General features: G+C 40.5%; 1 protein-coding gene across 1 annotated transcript in view; it reads right to left on the reverse strand.

The window, feature by feature from the left end:
- The window catches only part of LOC145402168 (uncharacterized), a 92,524-nt gene that overhangs the window by 15,846 nt on the left and 55,049 nt on the right, over window positions 1-21,629 (reverse strand). Inside the window, 11 exon segments of the mRNA XM_080274284.1 lie at window positions 3,421-3,441; window positions 4,579-4,692; window positions 5,587-5,647; window positions 7,134-7,208; window positions 8,485-8,802; window positions 10,349-10,489; window positions 14,420-14,562; window positions 16,214-16,466; window positions 17,174-17,370; window positions 18,403-18,559; window positions 21,170-21,297. Coding sequence (XP_080130410.1) covers window positions 3,421-3,441; window positions 4,579-4,692; window positions 5,587-5,647; window positions 7,134-7,208; window positions 8,485-8,802; window positions 10,349-10,489; window positions 14,420-14,562; window positions 16,214-16,466; window positions 17,174-17,370; window positions 18,403-18,559; window positions 21,170-21,297 — 1,608 coding nt within the window.

Consider the following 21,629-nt stretch of genomic DNA (forward strand, 5'->3'; position numbering starts at 1 on the left):
CCCTAGAGGGTGTAGCAAGACCGTCAAGACGGTGTTACCTGGGACTGACCTCTTTTCAGTCCCACCCCTGGTCTGACGGTCACTACCCTGCCTGCACAGTAGTTCAGTTTGCCTGAACGCCTGGGGTTGGGGCACTTGCGGGGAATAGGGGCTCAGGGTCGGGATGCCCCGATGACCCTCTTGCCCGAGGTCACTAACCTCACCGGTGTGTCCTCCTGGGGTGGTGGTGGGGTGGCGGCTCGACGGTGGTGTGGGGGGTGGTGTGGTGGGAGGTCCTGTGGCGGGCACGGCGGGCATTTTAAAATACACACATGAATATCAAATGTGTGGCACTACAACTTCTTGCAGTCACAGTTCAGCAGTATTCGTACCAAAGTTAACATGAGATCGTGAGTTTGTTATAATATAGGTGGAATCGCCGTGCCCATTTGGTAAAGAATTACCTCTTTGAGCCTGTAATGGTGGGCAACTTGGCTTTCTTCTCACCGCCATCAATCCTCCTTATTACATCTAACTTTTGGATGCAAGTTAACATTGGCTTCTTCTTCTTCTTCCCCTTCCTCGAAGATGTTGTAGGCTTAGGAGGGTTACAACCAGCCATAGTAATACTGGGCAGACAAGGGAAGCACTTGAGAAAAATAAAATCCTCTTGTAACAAATCACACCGCAACCGCACACTAACATCGGAGAGGAGACAATGCACTGAGTCAGGTGCCAGGACATCAAGTGCGTACATCCTTCATGCTTGGCACGGGACGGAAGCACTGTAATTGGCTTATAGTAAGTGTTATGCTTGAATATGATCAGTTTAGTAATTGCCATGCATGACTACAGTTGGTTTTCACTCAGCTAGACGCATGGGCTTGAGGTAATGGTAGTGCATATTGCATGAGGCGTCGGAGAAGCATCACTTATGAGGCTGAATTCACAAATTTCGTGTAATTTCTGTGGGTTACTGATACTGCAAACTGTTGCATGATGTTGCTGCATATTATGAATCCACTGTTTAGGATCAGCAGTTTAGGAAATTCCACTGTAGCTAACCTGTTGAGGTAGGACACTAATCCCCCTCGAAGTATGGTAGGCTCCTTCTGACTTGACACACATGGCCCAGCACTCTTTCCACTCCTGCTAACATTTTTCAAAGTCGATTATTGGTATCTCCTGCAAGTGCTTCATTGCATCCATATGAACAACAAGCTCTGCAGATGAACGTTGCCCAAGACATGTTGGAGGGTGGAAACTGCAATCCAGATTTTCAAAAAACTGGATCACTGGAAATGAAACTTGTGTGTATGGGTATGACCCAGACACCAAAGCACAGTCATCCCAGTGGAAGCATGCAGTGTTGCCTCAGCCAAAAGAAAAAGCACGACAGGTCCAGAGCCAGGTGAAATGCATGTTGACAGTTTTTTTTTACTACTGTGGTGTTGTGTATCAAGAATCCGCTCCAGAAGGTCAGACTGTCAACAAACATTACTACCTCGACGTTATCCATTGCCTTCATGGCGCAGCTCGATCGAAGAGGCCAGACCTTTGGAAAGCAGCAAATTGGAAGCTGCACCATGACAATGCCCCTGCCCATTCTTCTCATATGCTTCAAGAATTTTTGGCCAAACACAACATCCCACAGATCCAGCAGGCTCCCTAATCACCAGACATGGCTCCGTGTGACTTTTGGTTATTCCCCATGCTCAAAACTCTGCTGAAGTGTTCCTGATTTGAAACAAGAGAAGAGATGCGACAAAGCACCTGCAAGAGATACTGAAAACCGACTTTGAAAAATGTTTCATGCAATGCAAAGACCACTGGGCTACGTGTGTCAAGTCAGAAGGGGCTTACTTTGAGGAAGATTAGTGTCCTAGCTCAATAGGTTAGCTTTATTTTTATTTTTTTTTGTTTTTACGGCCTAAGGTTGGACACTTTCTGAACAGACCTCATATAACCTAAAGCTACGTACCTGTACATGAACAATAATGGAAGATGGTGCTTCTGTACAGGATAATGGGTCATGTATGGTATATAATAAAAAATAAATGGTAACAGCATATATAGACTGAAAAGCTAATGTTCATGGCATGGTTACCAAAGTAAAATTAAAAGAATGAATATCAGTTTTAAAAAATTATAAAGATACAGCAATTGCACCCACCTATGTACTCTGCATTTGGGTCATTTTCCTAAACTTAATTCCCATCAGAAAATGGGGTAGGTATGATCTAGAAACAGCAAAACAAGAAAACATAAAAGTGGGACAATTACCAACAGACGGACCAATGAAACGAGTCGCAGTTACATTCACTCAAAATACAGACTCTCCTATAAATATATCTTGGTCTTAGGTCTACTACTGTATTTAGAATAGCAGTGCTGTATATCTGCAATTGAATATTCAATCTACCATACAAGCTACAGTACTGAAGTCAGTTGTTCTTTTAATGAACTTAGACATGTGTATTATGCAAGGTGCTTACTCTGCCTTAGAAGCAGCAGAACAGAGTACTAAAGCAGTCAAAACACCTCAGAGGACATCAGTCGGTCCTCTCTCTCTCTCTCTCTCTCTCTCTCTTTCTCTCCCCCTCTCTCTCTCTCTCTCACACACACACACACACCTGTGTATGTCTGCAAAACTCTATGCACTCTACCATAGTTATGAAGCAAAAAAAAAAAAAAAAAACAGAAGACATCAACTGCGGCTTAATGCTGAATGTCAGCTACTGGACCCCCATGGTTGTTGCATGTGCAAAGTTTTGTTGAATGCATTTCTCAGGGTTTGGAGTTTTGCTACATACAAACACACATATACTGTACATACATACAAGCACAGTGTCAGTAATATAACTGGTGAAATATGTGAAGTAACTACACAAATAATGTTTTTTTTATTAGTATTGTACATTTTAAAAATCCCTCAAAAATTCAATATACATTTACAGTAGTGCTTGATATACCATATCCCTTCAGGCTACAAACATCTTGCTATTACCAGATAATTCTGTCCAGTATAGGAAAGTTTTTTCTAACTAGAGGGGTTAGATATATCCTTCATCAACTCTTTCAATAAGAAAGGTGTTTCCTAAGTTGAATAAAATCATCTGGAGGTAGCAACCACAGCATAAATAAAAAGGAAAAAAAAAGTCACCATAATGGAGAATTAATACTGGTACTGCACAATGGTTAAACGTGCCCCTAACAACAAAACTGCGAGTGCACTTTATGACTACACACCTAGAGTGATACACCAAGTGACATACAATGATACATTCTGATGCAGTGTGGGATGGAGGAATAAGCTCACTGTGATGCCATGATGCAAACGTATTGTGACACTAAGGGGATTTAGGTTTGGTGTAATACAAGTGAAGGTGGTACAGTGGTTGTGGTGGTGAGAACGAACTTGATGTAACTGATGTACTTTACCATTAATGTATTACAACACCCCTGCAATGTCAGAAGAAAGTAAAATACAATCACATTATTGTTTGTTAGATACTGTATTTTTATTAACCGTCTGTAAGAGGCATAATTAAAATTTGATAAACTAACATAAACATCTATCTAATACCAGCTATATCCATTTATATAATCAAATATAAATCATCATCACCACCATCATCATCATCATCAAATCCTGTGTTCCCCATGAGGAATGTAGCAGCCCGGGACTAGGCAAGTTGGTCCTGGCATTTAAGATAAGAGTGACCAGCCTCACTCATCCTTGAGTGGCATTACATGAGCAATAAATCCCAACCACCCCTTAGACATAAACCTGTACAGGTTCAATCCGATTGGAGCGCCTTAATTACCCACTAAACCACCAGGCGCCATAATTTGGTTATATGGTTACCACCCACTGCAGTAAATGGTTTCCTGGTGTACAAGAAGCCATTTGGCTTGTCACTCAGTGTAGAGTCTCCCACAGGCAGAAGGAAGAGGAAAGAATGAAAGGAAAAAGGACAGAAGAGGAAGTGTGAAGTCACCCATAGGCATAAGGAAGAGGAAAGAAAAACTGTACCTTATTCAGCAATAGCAAATGTAATCTGAAAAATGTAGAGCATAATTTCATGATGAGTCTAGGCTTATTCCTGCTTAAGTATGTATTTATATCAACTGCCAACTATAAACACTGTAAATACTGAACATAGCACTGGTATTCCTGTTATATTATACATTAGATCAATCTTCTACCTTTAAATATTCTGATTATGGAAGCAAAGCCTCAGTCTCCTGCACCCCTAAGGAGGCAGAAGAATACTGTACTGCCTAATTACCAATACCAATCAACACTGCATCACTATATACAGCACTGTGTTTCATCCATCCACCCATCATCCAATCCTACATTGCCCCATGAGGAGTGTAAGAGCCCAGGGCTAAGCAAGTTGGTCCTGACATTTTAAGATGAGAGCAATAACTAAAAAAATTATAACTATTACCAGTACTGACAGTATTCAACTCATTATACATTACTTATCTGCTAGATGAAAACTTAGTTCATAATTTCATCAACATGAAAATTAAAGTAAATGAAAATTCTTAAACCTAAATACTAGCATCCATGTACAGTACTGTACTTACCTGATAAAATTGGAATACCTCCCTCAGAATGTTAATTACAGCCATAACAATGATAACCCATTTGCCAGCCATTATGAACATATTTCCTTCTAGGTCCAGCTCTTTCTCTACATCCTGTTAAGGGAATTTCAAGAAACAGTGTTATCATCAACATCACAGTCATCTATAAAATTACTTAAGTAATATTTCACAATTTTTTTTTTTTCTCCTTAGATTTTTATATGTGTTCCACTCTGGCTAAAAACTTGGCAGTCCATTCCCTGAGGCCCAGAAATGCTCCTATGTGCATACTCCTTCACATGTCTTGGAATCAAAGCCAAGATGGTTTTGTGATAGCATTATGTTCATCATATGATCTGCATGGGCCCTAAGTATAGCATTCAAAACCAGACATGACAAACATATACAGTGAGTTCTGGTAGTATGATCCTTCATGTGATTGGGTATACTAATACGTTCACAGATTGTTGATTCATGCTACTGATACAGTATCTACAGAATGACACACACAATACTGGCACTATAACATTTCAGCATTCACATGTGGTGAGTGATGTGGAGAGAGAGAGAAGGGGGAGACCAAGGATGAGAAGAGGGGATAGAGTTGAGAGATATATGAGAGAGAGGAATGTCAGCTGGAGGGGGGACAGCCAAGTAGCAGAAGACAGGGTGACATGGAGGCAATTTGTTTGCAGCCACCCTTTATGGGAAGGGGTCTACCAGTACACAGATATACAAAGAAATGTGCATCATCCTTAATAAAGACAACCCTTCCCTATTTATACTTCACCAGTATGGACAAGGATTCATTCTAGCTACCACTCACCCTTTACTGAGCAGGTTTGGCCCTGCAGTGGACCTTAATATGGACTTTACATTAATTGCCTTCATTAGACAGGAAAGCAACAAATTTACACTATAAAAAATATTCTACATAATATAACAAATTGCAGTACAGTATTACATAAGAAAGCTAAGCTGATATCAAAGAAGTAAAGTCAAACTTACGGCACATGAAAGTTCTGCTGAGTTTGTGATATTCAATTCATCCCTCACACCAGCCCAGTCTCTGTGGGGGAACAAGAATTCATAACTCAACACCTGCTCCACACTATGTGACAATTTTAAACTGTATATTCTGTAACCATTAATATATGTGAAAAAGTACTAAACATGACAACAGTATCAATACAGAATTATTTTAAGTACATATGAGTGACAATATCAATACGTTATGTCAGCTTCAACCTAAGCTCATATGAAGAGAGACAGACAGTTTTATACAGTACTGTATTAGAAAAGGAATAGGAACAAACTAAAGGTAAACTGTTAAAGAGTAGATTTCATTAAAGGTAACTCCTGTATCTCAGTGACATGCCATACTTAACCTTTATTTCTCAGCTGACAAATGTGTAACATCAGACAATTGCACAAGACTGGGAAACTCCCAAGTAAGTGTTCCAATACTATCTCACTTAACTCCTATGCTTCAGCTGATGACTTACCTGAGATACTCTGATTAATGCCAGATTATTTTACTTGCTCTTATGAAAACTTCCTAAGGCCTAAAGGTTAAGTGTTTCAACACACTGTACTAACGCTGTAAACTAATAATATTAATGTATTTCACATCCTTTTGGCACTATATAACAGTATAATCTGATTAAATGAAACATATTAAAGAGACCCTATTAATTAACTGAATATTTAATTTTACAGTTCCACACTGTATGTCTACTCTTGAACAATGATAGCATGTATAACCTTTTTGGTCACAGTTGTTCTAACAATCCTACTTTAGAGCAGATAATTTTATTGAGATGGTCCTTAAAGACCCATTCTCAAGAACACATGATAAAGACCTGATGGATATCTTGGTCTTCGTTACAGAATATGTAGGATGTACACTTCATTTAAATACCACTTAATTTTTTTATCTTAATGCCATTACAGTAACCTCTTTATCCCAGGGATGCATTAAAAATATATATTCAGCTAAAGAAAGACCTCTGACCTGAAGAGGTTACTGAAAAATCTTTAACTCTCTCTTTCAGTATGAGGACAATTTTTCATAAGATACTAGACAATGTCAAACAATATCACTCAGCTCAGGAGAGACCTCACAGGTTTGTTTGTTCACTCATATTGAAAGACCTTGTTCATTTTACATGTATCATCTTTGTTCACCTGACGGTGGCTCTCCATGTTGCATGATATACTGTAACACCTTTGTTTGAAGGTCATTTTGCACAGCCTCATCCCAGGTCTACTCAAGTCCTTGCTTGGTGCTTCATGCTCCACATTCACAGTTCTAAATCTCTTCACCCAGTTTGAATCCTCTAACCTCTCCATTTGTCCAAATCACCTCATTTAAACCCAGTGCACATCATAGTACTGATACACTAATACCTTAGAAAAGATTTCCTTATAGGGTTTTAGAAACTCATGGCATAGTTTTAATTTTCTTGTGATCCTATTAATTATCAATCAAATGCATCAGAAGTAACAACATGACTCATTACATTAAAGTTGATAAATATGTGTTTATGACTTACTTTGCTGTAAGAATATAGCCAGTGAGGAAGACAAGGAAGACTGTGTAAAAGATGAGTGTAGAGTAGTACACATATCTGTTGGGAAAATATATCAATATCAGTATTAGTATCTTAATTGTACACTAAACATAGTACAGTATCTGAAAAAAAAAAAAAAAAAAAAAAAATCTGAGGATATGGCAACACATTGCCTTGAAATTCTTATCAAAAGAAAGTTAAACTGCTTCTTGAAATTTTAACTATTAATTATGGTTTTACTTATCACTGTCTATCTTGGAATGCTATAAATGAAGTAGGTCTTTATTCTACTGTTGTTATTGACCATCATCATCACCATCATTCAATCCCAGTTTGCCCCATATAAACAGAAGAAGCCTAGTGCTAGGCCAATCAATCCTGACCTTTATGGCAAGGATGATCAGCTTCACTTGCTGTTGTTATTAAGAACACTAATTAACATCAATCATTACAGTATTTTAGAAAATGCATATCTACTTCACCGTTTCATAACTTCATTCTCCCTTCAAAATCATCTTGTAATCTAATCTATCCAGAATGACTGAATGTGTGGCAGCAGAGAAAGGAAAAATGACATAAAAAACAAAGCATGGTGTAAAGACTGAATGTAAGATGCAGTGAATGCGAAGAAAGAACCACAAAAAGACTGGTTAAGTTCAAAGGCTAAAAAAGAAAGAATAAAGTGTACATGAAGAGAAATAAAGCTTGGGTAGAAGAGGAATTTGAAAAGAGCTGGATAACAAATGGTGAGAAAATAAGCGAAAGAGGTGAAAAAGGTGAGAAGTAAAATGAGTGGATGCAATGGTGTAATTGAAAAAATGAAAATATAGTACTTAAGAATGAGGAGGGATGTAAAATATGGGGAGAGTATCTAAATATGTTGCTGAATGTGGACAGCAACCTGAAAAGTGCATTAAAAAAAAAAAAAAAAAGTACTTTCTCCTGCTGCTGCTTAACTCCGGTCTGGCTGACCAAGTACAGCCGTTGACCCCAGATAAACAACTGTTTGTATGGGGCTGTCCTATAGGTTTAGTACAGTGCTGACAATGTAGCTATAGGGAAGTGGCATCCCCCTGTGGTAGACAGCAACTCACCAGGGTCAGACCAGGGTCCAACCCACGGTGATGTGCAGGGAAATACCAGATAGTCTGGCTCCCAGGTGGACATTGCTACTGCCCCACCCAAGGCCACAATCCTACCATGTGCAGGCTTCTCTTCAGTGCTGCTGGAATTGTTAAAGTGAAATAGCATGTGGGATACCTGTAATGCTCAATCATGCATACTACAGCAGTTATTTATAGGGGCAAATGCAAAACTGTACATCAGTCCTTACCTCCCAAAACTCATCCATTTATGCTTAACCAGAGATATGGATACTGGGTGGGCCAGAAGGTTCAACCGCTTGTACTTGACCATCAATGTCAATGGGTGGTTTTTCCTCATCTTCCGGGCATCATTGGTGTAAGGTTCAGCATTTTCTAACAGCTTTCCATCCTCATCATAGGGAGGTTCCAGTGTTGATGATGAAAACATGGAGTCAATATCACTTCCAATAAACTCTTCTCTAACATAAGAGTCATCTATGAGATCAAACTTGAAACAGGCGATAAAACGTTCATTGTCAGCGTCCATTCCATTGGTTGACGTACACCTAAAACAAGACACGTGCAAATGCAGAAAGCATTGCACTTCAGACACTATACTTATTTTACTCTAACTTGGTCTAAAATTGCCATCTTTCCATTTTGGATGATGAACTGTAACAACAGATTAACATCAGGATATTAGTTACAAAAAGGTGCAGTGGAATGGATGTAGCAACATGCAGTACTACTGTTTGTCTGTCACTGAGCTATGTGATATGAGCTGCAAGAGGCCAAAAATCTGGGCCAATTAAGAGTAAAAATGGTATAGTACTTTAACATGGTACATTAAACGAAGACTCCATTAAAATTTGTGGTACAGGTAGTTCAGTCATGAAGCTCTTTACAATAAATATATCTCCACCTGTTTTACCCTTGACTTCTTTTATGTATTCTCTGATCATTATCATCACCATCATCATTATCATCATCCAAATTTCCTTCCCCACCCCACAATGGGGTGAGGTAGAGTCCAAAGAGTCAGGAAAAAAAAAAAAAAGGTTGATTAAAATTATTTTGCAAATTTTAATCATTTGAATCTGATGACTTTTTAGAAAGTGTATTTTAAGTATCTTTAGATCACATTGATCAGCTTAGAAGAAGCTTTTCAAACTGTAAGGATGCAATATATATATCACAATAACTTTTTCACTACTACAGATCCTTACTAGGTTAAATAATATTATCTGTTGGTGAAATTATTTATATGAAGATACACTCAAACCTCGATTTAAGGGACCTCCATTTAAGAGATTTTGGATTTAAGGGACTCCATATTCTACCTGACAAACGGACAAGACCATTCAAAAGTGATACGTAATGTCTAGGTTAAACATATTAATATGTTTCTTTATACTGTACCCATAAAATAATATTCATAATCATATAAATACGATTTTCCTTCATTTTTTCTCTTCCTTCTGCCTATGGGTGACTTTACACTCCCTCTTCTGTCTTTCATTCCTTCATTCTTTCCTCTCCCTTCTGCCTGTGGGTGACTCTACACTGAGTGACAAGCCAAATGGTTTCCTGTACACCAGGAAACCATTTACTATGCTGGGTGGTAACCATATTACCAAATTTTGGTGCCTGGTGGTTTAGTGGGTAATTATTGTGCTCCAGTTGGATTGAACCGGTGAAGGTTTGTATCCAAGGGGTGACTGGGGTTTAATGCTCATGTAATGCCAATCAGGGATAAGTGAGGCTGGTCACTCTCATCTTAAATGTCAGGACCAACTGCCTAGCCCTGGGCTTCTACGCTCCTCATGGGGCAACGTAGGATTGGATGATGGATGGATGGATATAAATACGTAAGAAAAGTGAAACAATCACTGCTTTTTATAATGAGATTGTCTTTATATGTGGTAAAACAATGGCCATTTTCAAGTAAGGGACATTTTCAAGTAAGTGACAAGTTGATTCCCCATTTAGTCCCTTGAATCGAGGTTTGAGTGTACTGTATGTCATTAGACTAAAGGGCTTAACTTCCCATGACCTTGACCTTTATCAACACTGCCTGAACATGATCTATACCAATTTTGCCTGAACCCTGACCTGTCCAATACAACTTCAGCAACATCTGGGAACTTCTTAATGAGCATCCTGAATGGGGTGATTCGTCGGCCGCGGTCCGTCCTCACGTTCCTCATGGCCTCTTCCCACTCTGGCGACCGGACAATGGCCAGGCACACGTCTCTGAGGGCATGGTGGAAGGAATTATTATATACAGCCTCTTTCCTCTAACTTGGCCTATAATTGCCATCTCTCCATCATGAATCCTCAATTGCAACAACAGAATAATAAGACATTATTCTGCTAGAGACAAAGAACTGATACATGATGGATGGACAGCCCATACACTGTATTAGATGAACAACAGATAATCCTGCTGGGAACTAAGAAGTTATATGAAAAGGATGGAGAGTCTTGTTCTGCCACTGAGGTACAAGAAATAAACTACAAAAGGATGAAAATCTGGGCTGTTAGTATGTATGATCATGCCTAGTTCAATTTAATAACTGACAGAGAAGCTCAACCCACGGGTGTTACATGAGTTAATTAATGCAGATAAAATGTGCGGATGATAATGCTGAGAATTCTGACGGCTATGTAATCTCCTATTCAGTCCTGGAATGATCTATTATATTGGGCAGTTTGTTGACACTTTCTCCGGGAATCATCTCTGCCTTTTCCTGTTTCTTGATCCTACCCATCCTATTGAAATAACAGAAAAAATGATGATGATGATATAGGAATATCTATAATAAAACAACAGAACTCTCAAAATAAAATGATAAAAGAAACCAAACTCAATTAATTTCAACACATACAAAAGAAATACTGAATCACCATCATCATCAAATTTTTTTCCCTTCTAAGGGTGGAGTTAATTGGGAGCCAGAAAACATGGAGATAGTTAGTATGAAAGTGAAGAACTATCAAGAGTATGTGCAGTGAAATGGGCCAGTCATGCATTCACACACAATTCAAGCTCCTGGAATCCTCTCCGGTTTCCAAGGCTAACTTTATGCACATATATCTATCTGTCTATTGCCAGACGCCTCAATCCCGTTTGGGGTGGCCACAAACAAATCGCATCCACGTCGCTCTGTCCCCCGCTCCCAACTCACCCCCCCCTCTCTCATATACCTCTCCACCCCATCCCTCCATCTCATCCTCGGCCTCCCCCTCCCTCTTCCCCCCTCCACCTCACTCACATACACTCTCTTCATCAGTCTTTCACCCTCCATCCTCTCCACATGGCCAAACCACCTAAGTGTATTCCTCCTAACGCTTCCTATCACATCCATATCCACACCACAACGCTCCTTTATATCCTCATTTGTCAGCCTGTCTCTCCATGTGACTCCACAGGCTCCTCTTAAATGACTCATTTCCACTGCTCTCACTCTTGACTTGTGTCCTTCCAGCAACGTCCAAGCTTCACTTCCATACGTTTGAGTTGGTGTCACAATACTGTCATGTAGTAACTTTTTCACTTCCATGCTCACTTCCCTGCATCTTATCACTGCTTTCAAGGAACCAGCAACCTTCCTTCCCTGCTGTACCCTTTCAAGCACTTCACCCTCCAAACCTCCATTCTTACTCATCACGCTACCCAAGTACTTAAACGTACTCACATTTTCCAATTCCTCACCATCCAATCTCGCTGTACATTCACTGACTTCATCTCTCTCAAAGACCATCACTTTACTCTTCCCTACATTCGCCTTTAGATTCCATTTCTTACACACTCTCCCAAACTCATCCACCAAGCCTTGCAGCTCCCCTTCGTCTTCACTCAACAACACAGTATCATCTGCAAACAACAGTACAGGGAGTTTCCAAACACTACTCTCTCTCACCAGGGCCACTCCAACATCCACTACCCTACCTTGTACCTCTTTTATTACCTCATCCATGTACAGATTGAACAACCATGGAGACATGACACATCTCTGTTTCAACCCAACCTTCAAAGAGAAAAATTCACTCAGTTCACAATCCACACACACTGCAGCCTTAGCATCATCATACATACACTTCACAGCATTCAACAACTTCCCATTTACTCCATATATTCTTAATACTTTCCACAATCCTTGTCTATCCACCCTGTCATATGCTTTCTCCAAATCCATGAAAGCTGCATACAACTTCTTTCCCTTCTCTAGAAACTTTTCCACTAAAGATCTAAGAATGAATATCTGATCTACACAACCTCTTCCCTTCCTAAAGCCTCCCTGTTCTTCTCCAACTAATTCCTCTGTTCTTTCTCTAACTCTGTCAATAAGTATCCTACCATACACTTTTCCTATTATACTAAGAAGACAGATCCCCCTATGATTACCACACACTTCTTTTTCCCCTTTTCCTTTGTGCAAGGGAATAATTTTACCTGACTTCCAGTCCTCCAGGACTCTGCCTTCCTCCCAGGCCAATCTGCACATTTTCCACATCCATTCTACTAGTATCTCTCCCCCATACTTCAGCATTTCACCACACTCTCCATCAATTCCTGGGGCTTTCCCCAGTTTAACTTACTTCATTGCTTCCACAACTTCTATCCTACTGATTTCTTCCTGTCTTCTCATATATATATATATATATATATATATATATATATATATATATATATATATATATATACATATATAATATATATATATATATATATATATATATATATATATATATATATATATATATATATATATATATATATATTTTAGATGCACCTCAGACACATCTCCCACATAATGTTGTTATAAAAAAAAAAGTAATGTAAAAAAAGGGTCCCAAACCCTGGTCATGTGCTCTTTTGTACATAATTCATCCAACCAGCTTGATCCCCTGTCAATTCCTACACTCTTTTTACCTTAACCTTACTAAATATTTATTTTTTTGCAGTGTATTTCCCATTGCTCAGTGGCAGAAAATGACCACATTACAGGATTACATCCTATACATTTAACTTCTTCATGACTAGCACCATAATCTAGTACTGTATTAAAACAGTGGTACAACCCAGCATTCAAGATGATATGGCAACTTCGGGCCATGTTAGGATAAAAATAATATACAGTACAGTCACTATTTTCATGCCTAATTGGTACCGCAATTGCGGCGCGAAAGTTAAACTTGTGAAATTCGTGTGCATACTTTACACATTATAAGTGGTAATTGGTTCCGGGGTCAGCCACCTCATTCCCCTTTAGCTACCCATTAATGACACAATACCCCTACTATATAATACATTCAGTTAATCAGACATAAAATATATTACTGAACAAAGAATTTACTAACACTGACACTTAGGCTGATCTGCTTGATGGGGCTTGAAGATGAGTTCCGAGTCTGGAAGCAGTGGTTAGTTACCACCTGCCCCCTCACTGCTCCCTGCCACCACTGTTGAGTCCCCCACACCACCACTTCCTGATACTTCAACATCAAAGCCCTCAAAATCCATTGGGAGCTCATCAAGCTCCCCAATGTCGTCAATGTCCTTGTCCACAGCACCTTCGCCCTCCCCAGCCTGTATGTTCTCCAAAGCCTGGAGTTGTTGAATACCAGAGGACAGGAATGATGTTATTAGAGTCTGATGACGAACATGAACTCTGGCGTTGAAAAGGTCCTTGTAATTTGCCAGAAGTCTATCCACCATCGGGAGGAAAGTGTCTCTGATCTCTGTCCTCCCATCGCATTCCTCAATTTGCTCTTTCAAACAAGCAGTGGTTGCCAGCAAGTCTGTGATTTGGTGAGATGTTGACTCACCTGGTGGGACAGGTAAAGGTTCCTGAACTTTGTTGTCATTGACTCGTTCGTCTGTTTCCAACATCTCCTCAATGGTCGGTTCGAAACAAGTGACTGCGGATATGCGGGGGCTCAAGAAAATCGTAAGAAAATTGCGAGACTCCTAGGAAAAAAACATTCCCTTGCCATCGCGAAACGAAATTTCGCGAGAGTATATATCGCGCAAATAGTGACTGTACTGTAGTCTCATCAACTTCCAAATTGTACCTCATCCTCTCACAATCCCATTTACTATATCCATCCATTTTCTTCTTGGCCTACCACACCTTTTTCCCTTGCCTTATCAACTGTCTATTTGTTATCTGCACTCACTTCTTGCCCGCAGCAATAGCTAACTCAAGAGCATTACGTCGAGATGAATCACATGCTGAGAGGGAGGCACCACGTTCTAGCAGCTGTTTTGTCACTGCCAGATGCCCTGCACGTGCTGCAAGATGTAGTGGTGTTGTCTTGGTCTGTGGGGGCAGGACAGTGGTGGTCAAGTGGCCAGAGGAATGATCTGCTGTTTGAAAGAACATGAGTTTTCAGCAATATCATCTTAGGGCTGGGAACAGCTTGATTATCTGAATTTATTAAAACAGAATTTCAGTCTGAATAGTGGATACTGTATGTAGTGAAGTGTGAAGATTTGTGGCAAAGAGAAGGACTGCTGAATCTCAGAGAATAGACTATGAAGTCTAAGCACAGAGTCAGATATATTAAACCCCTAAAAGACAGGTGTCCGCATATGCTGTCCAAGGGTACTAGGGTAAAAAAGAAGGGCAGTCACACCAGCCCCGAGCCCACCCAACCCACCCCACTCCCCTACCACCACACCCACACACCACCTGCCACCCATCCCCACCCTCACCCCCCAACCCCAATCCCCCACCATCCCTCAATTCCTCCCCACCACCCCCTACCACCCCTAACCCCCATCCTCCCACCACCCCTATCCTTCCCACTCCCACCCCCATCCCGCACACCCCTGACAACCCCCAATCCCCCAACCACTCCCCCACTCCCCCCACCACCCACCACCATCCCCCCACCACCCACCACCATCCCCCACCACCCACCACCCGCCCCCTACCCCCACCACCCCAACCCCCAACCCTCCTCCACCCTCACCCCCACACCCCCCACAAACCCCAAACAACCCCACCCCTCCAATCCCCACTGCCACCCCCACCCTTTTCCCCCACCCCCCACCTCCCCCAAGCACCCAGTCCCCCTCCCCACACCACACCACAACCCCCACACCCCCCATACCTCCCTCCCCACAAATCCCCCACCATATCACAACTGCCGATTATGCCTGTCCTGAGTGTGTCAAAACATTCCAATGCCCATCTTTTAGGGGTTAAAATGTGGCATAGTATTAGGCACTGGTTAATAGTGTACTGCAGCACTGTTTACTGATGTATGTAACTATCTTCATACTTGTGCAATACATAATAATGTGAGCTTGCACAATGGCTGAGAGAATAACCATAATGAAATGCTAATGAATACTGTACAGTAACAGCAATATACCTGTACTAAACTTGTTTATTGCAACAAAACAATTAACCTAACATTACAGTCTTTCAAACATTCACAGCTTAAGCTAAGGTGAGTTTGGACTATACCTTGCCCTAACATGGTAAACATTGTACATGCCTTCTGGGAAATGCGTTATCATGCTGTTGTTTGTTATGTTCCTTCCATCATTTGTCTTTGTATTTTGTAAGAGACCATTAATGAGTACGGAAGTAGGGTGGTTGAACGAAAAGAAAGCTGAACTACAAGAGTGAAATGCAGGGATATGGAGAGGAAATAAATGAAAACTGGTAATGTGTCATGGATGGAAGGTGGAAAAATTAACTGAATAGAGGCAGAACTGCCTGTTAATCCTTCAATCCAGTGACATTTTTTCCATTTTATTCTTCTTTTTTCTAAAATTATATTATTCAGTTTAGGAGAGATTAGACAGAGGCTAAATTTATTCCTTTACTGCTAAAATGCTCCTCTAAGCTAAATAAAGTAATCTGACAGTAGAGATAATAAAAGAGATATCATCAGCTTCAAGGGGTTAAGGGCATACTCCATAGGATGCAATGTCAAGGAATAAACAAACAACCACACCTTATCCATTGGATCCAGTGGTGAGTCATAATCTAACAACAGGCTGACACAAAGTACATGACCTCCGTCTGAGGCACAGTCAAGAGGCGTCCAGAGGGAGGAGTTGCAGGCATCCACATCTGCTCCAGCCTCCAGCAATACCCGCGCCACCTCTGTATGGCCCTCAAGGCAGGCCAAATGCAGTGGGGTGTTTGAGGTCTCATTCACGTCACTGATCATGAATTTGTAGCGTTGGACCAGCTCTCTCACCACTCTGGAGGGCACAAAGAATGATGGAATTTGGCATAAACAGTACTGGAGGCTTTTACTCAACAAATATGGAGATAAATATTAGCTGCTTGGGACTTGTGGCCATATGTTAAAACTTTAAATTTCAGAGGGGAAGTCAAGACCAAAATTTTTATGATAATTTCTGAAATACTTGATGAAGACAGACCATGCCTGGTTTTTCTGTATTATCACCAACTGCACTCTGTAATACAGGTACAGGATGCAAGCCGGTTAAATCTAATAAACATAGGCATTGCATAATGTCCATCATAACAGGAGCCCTGCCAGTCCCATTGCAGTCTAACTTTTATGCATGTCTTTTAATGTGGAGCTTTTTTGTAATGTCTACAGATTATTCTAAGCTTACATCTAGTTATCCTGATCATACTGAAGCTTGGTTCAGGTAGATTTATGAGTGATGGGAATTACACTAAAAGCATCTTTGTTCACAAGCAGGTTCTGGAGAAGGATGCTTTCATTCATTGGAACCTATATGATTAGATGACTGTTGTCCAGCTGTACTAATGTTCCTCAACTCCCTTATTATCCCCTAAAATGAGGATGGAGCATGTATGAAGGGCAACTTCAGCCTGTAGTTCACTGGGTTCAAGTTTAGACGAGCCTGGTGCTACAACAACAACAACTCATAAGTTGTTGTTGTTATTGTCTCTTATATCACAGGTTACTCACTTGACCTGACCCGCTTCAGCTGCCACATGTAAAGCTGTCTCCTCATCCTCATTCTTGTTATCAATCTGTGAGCCGGCCTGAAGCAGTGCCTGGATAATAGCTACATAGCCATGGCGAGCAGCCTCATGGAGTGGAGAGTTGTCATAACGATCACTTACATCCACAAGCTCACGACACTGGTCATTCTTTAGGAGCACCTGTTGGCGGAGATTAGGATGGAGAACAGCGATTATCAGATGTTCCTTGAGAGTTCTGTAATTGCTGAATTAGAGTTTGTGATTGGGTTAGATTGCAATATGGAGATAAATGGATTAATAACTGAGTGTAATGAAAAAATTGGATAACAGAAAAGTACAGTAGGTGGGAATTTTGTGGTAAGTGTTAAGGAAGGACAGAGAATGAAAGAAAAGTGAAAAAGATGGACTAATATATGAATGTTTTGACACTCTTTCACCTTGTTTCTGGATCCTACCTCACCTCACCTTTATGTGGGATTGAAGGTCTGGATTATAAAGAAAATTATGAATTCTCTGTTCTCTTATTTCTTAACCCTCCTCAACACTCACCTCATGGCACCTATTAATTTCTATCATTGCCTCTTTTGTTGACAAATTCGTTCACTGAACCACTCTTTTCACTCAGTGTTTTTATTCTTCATCCCCCCTCACCCCTTTCTCTTTATTCTATTATTTTTTATCCTTCCTCACCCTTTTCTCTCCATTCTCATATTCTTTATCTTTTCTCACCCTATTTTCTCCATTCTATTATTCTTTATCTTTCCTCATATTCATCTCTTCATTCTATTATTCATTATACTTCCTTGAACTTTTCTTCCCATTCTATTAATTTATTCTAGCCCTTTTTCCTCCATTGCAACTTATTCTTTATCCCTTCCCACTCTTTTCTCTCCATTCAATTAGTCTTTACCCTTCACTGATTCCCTTTTTTCTCTCCATCCTCATAGTCTTTATTCATCATAACTCCTTTCCTTTCCATTCTATTATTTTCTATCCTTCCTCATTCTTTTCTTGCCATTCTATTATTTTTCATCCCTGCTTACCTATTTCTCTTCAGTCACTTATTCTTTACCCTTTCACTGATCTATCTTTTTCCCTAAGTGCTCTCATTCTTCACCCCTCCTCACCTTTATCTCTCCATTCTCTAAGTTTTTAGCCTTCCTCACCCTTTGCTCTCCATTTTCTCATTTTTTATCTTGCCTCAACACTCACCTCAAGGGCATCTTCATTGCCCTGCTCAGCACACCAGAACACGGCTGTCTTGTCATCCTTGTCCACTGCCTCCACGCTAGCACCATTATCCAGTAATGTCTGTATGGCCTCGGCATGACCCGCACTGCTGGCCACCAAAAGAGGTGTGAACGAGCCCCTGGGGGCACACAGGGAGTTATTCATTCATTCATTCCACTTTTTCAATTATTCATTCATCCATTTCCGTCTCTATCTTCCTTTCCCCCTCCCCTCCTTCCTTCCTCTCTCTCTTTTCCTCTTTCCTTTCTTTCCAACTTTTTAAATATATACTGTACTGGTATTCATTCATCCATCCATACTCCTCTCTATTTTACTTCCTCCCTCCCGTCCTTTCTACCCACCTTTCCATCCCACTTTTCAAGTACAGTACTGGTATTGCACCTGACATCTGAAAGGCCATTGATTGAGTTTGGCATAAATCTTTAATATTCAAACTGCCCTTCTATCCTTCTATCTGTGCCTTCATCTCTAGCTTCCTTTCTAGTGTTCTATAGCTGCTGTTGTAGAGGGCCACCATTCTTCTCCACGAGCTATCAATAACAGTGTTCCTCAGGGCTCTGTCCTACCACCAACTCTCTTCTTTTTATTCATCAATGACTTTCTAAGCTGTACATCTAACCCTATCCACTCATACACTGATGACTCTGCTTTTCACCATTCCACTTGTTTCCCACAGTGTCCATCTCAGCAGTTACTTCAACAAACAAGAGATAAGCTATGGTGCATTTAATGTTTGGCTTGGCTCATATCTCTGATTGGGGTAAGAATAATCTTGTTGTTTTTAAAGCATCAAAAACCCAGTTCTTACATCTATCAACCTGACAAAATCTTCCACAGGAGTACCCTAAATCTTTAAATTCCAAACTGCCCTATAATTTTTAACAATATCCATCTCAATCCTGCATCATCTGTAAACATACTTGATGTTTCATTCTCTCATGATTTATCTTGGAAAGAACATATTACCTCTCTTGTAAAATCTGCTTCCAAGAGACTGGGTGTGCTATGCTGACTCAGAGCCTTCTTTACCCACACACAGTTGTTGATTTTATACAAGGGTTTTATTTGCCCCTGTGTAGAGTACCACTCTCATGTGAGGGGAGGCTCCCCACATACAGCTCTTCTCAACAGGGTGGAGTCAAAGGCTTTTCATGTCATTAATTCTCCTCCTCTTACTGGCTCCCTTCAACCTCTATCTCTTTGCAGCACTGCTGCATCTTTATCTCTTGTCTGTCACTGCTTCAATGGTCACTGCTCCTCTGAACTGTCTGCTTGCATCCCTCCACCATTACGGTGGGTGGGTAGCACCCATCTCACAGCAAACTCTCATCCCTTATCTGTCCAACTCTCTAATGCATGTGTTAACTTTTACGCCCAGTCATTCATGTATCCAACAGGTCAATTCTGGAACTGTCTCCCAGTGTCTGTATTTCATACAGCCTATGATCTCCAGTCTTTTCTTTCTAAGTGTGTCCAGGCATCTCAAAATGAACAGATCTTAAATCTTGCTCTCTGTTATCTTGTTTTTTTTTTCTTTGAGAAAACAGTTTGCAGGCTTCCTGGCCTTTGGTTCCTTCTTCCTTGTATAAAAAGAAAAAAAGTTGTAATCAATTACCATGACAAAGGATGGAGTGATGCTTGGGTGTTGGGGAAGGGTGTATCCAAGACTAAGGGGTTAGAGGAAGGGGGTATGAGCAATGCCTCTAACCCCTGGAGGGATGAGGCTAGGCCTCAAACTGTGTTTTTAGGGGTCCGAATTCTGGGATTTTCCCATGAAATAGGACTCAGGGTAGGGTCTATTTCTTTATGTATTGGTGAAAATGGCAAAAGGAAGCTGCATAATTGGATGGGTCACTGCAGTTTGTCCATTTTACCTTGGCAGAGATTTCTGTCCTTTTGTTGCTATATTAGTTACTGTTCTTATAATGTTATTATGAGCTGTTTGCTATAGCTCATCCATTTAACTAGCCCAAGATTTTTGTCTTTATGCAGCTTATTTCCATTTACTTGATGGCAGAATATGTCAATACCATGGCTCTGCATCCTTTCCATAAAATTTTTCCATGACTAGCACCATACTGTAATGTTAATCTCCCTATTGCTACTCAGCATTTACGATGAAAAGATGGCAGTTTTAGGTTAAACTGGAGAGAGTACAATATAGCAGATGCCTATATTCTGAACTACAGCACTCACATTTCTTAATTAGCATCTTTTACAACAAATCTTCATTACACAAGCAATATGGTGCACCCTACATTAATAAGTACTGTATACCATTTACTACTTATTGAGAAAATTATACAGTACTGTATAATCATTATGTTGATATTATATATTACCCTACATTCAATACAGAACTACAGTACTTGCTACTTATTGAGAACCTTATACAGAAGCAGTAGTTGCAACTCCAGGCTTATCTGTATGTGAACCCAGTGGACTGAATGCTGTAGTTAACCTTCTTTTGCAGTCCACCATCCTCCTTTTAGAAGAATATACAGTAAGGCATTGTTATAAGTCATCTATATAATTCAGTACCAAATTAGAGAAAGACTGCCAATCAGATTTCCACTGCTACCTATAAAGTTGATTCAGTTTTCTCCAACTGACAGTGCCAAGAGCATGGAAAAATTTGATACTGTACTATTTGGAACACATTTTGGAATCACAAGCTTGTTCTGTCAAGAAAAGTCATTCAAAGGATTAAACAGATTCTGCAACTCACTTGTCCCTTTTCTCAATCTTGGCCCCAGCAGCCAGAAGAGCAACAATGGCAGACGACTGGTTGTGGCCAGCGGCGCGATGAAGGGGTGTCTGTTGGTTGCAGTCCATACAGTCCAGGCGAGCATGGTGCTGTCAAGGAGATAGTAGTAGTAGTAGTAGCAGTAGTACTACTACTAGATGTAGCTGCAGATTCATCTGAAATGTGACCCTGGTGGACTGCAGACTGAAGCTGCCCTTCTCCTACAGTCCACCGTCATCATTCTGGGGGACAGGCAGGGAGTTGAGAGATGCATGTATAACCAGGCTCTGGAGCCACCCACCTATATTGGTGCCACCTTGTGAAGGCATCCCTCTCTAGCATGTTACTTCCCGATGATTTTATTCAACTAGCATCTCTTAGTAAGGGGTTAGTGAAAGCTATATCTAGCCATTCCAGTCTGAAAAGTCCCCCTTCACCTACA

The sequence above is a fragment of the Coenobita brevimanus genome, chromosome 57 (assembly GCF_032717465.1).
Source record: "Coenobita brevimanus isolate Jiangsu-jjx chromosome 57, ASM3271746v2, whole genome shotgun sequence".
In the NCBI taxonomy this organism is placed as follows: domain Eukaryota; kingdom Metazoa; phylum Arthropoda; class Malacostraca; order Decapoda; family Coenobitidae; genus Coenobita; species Coenobita brevimanus.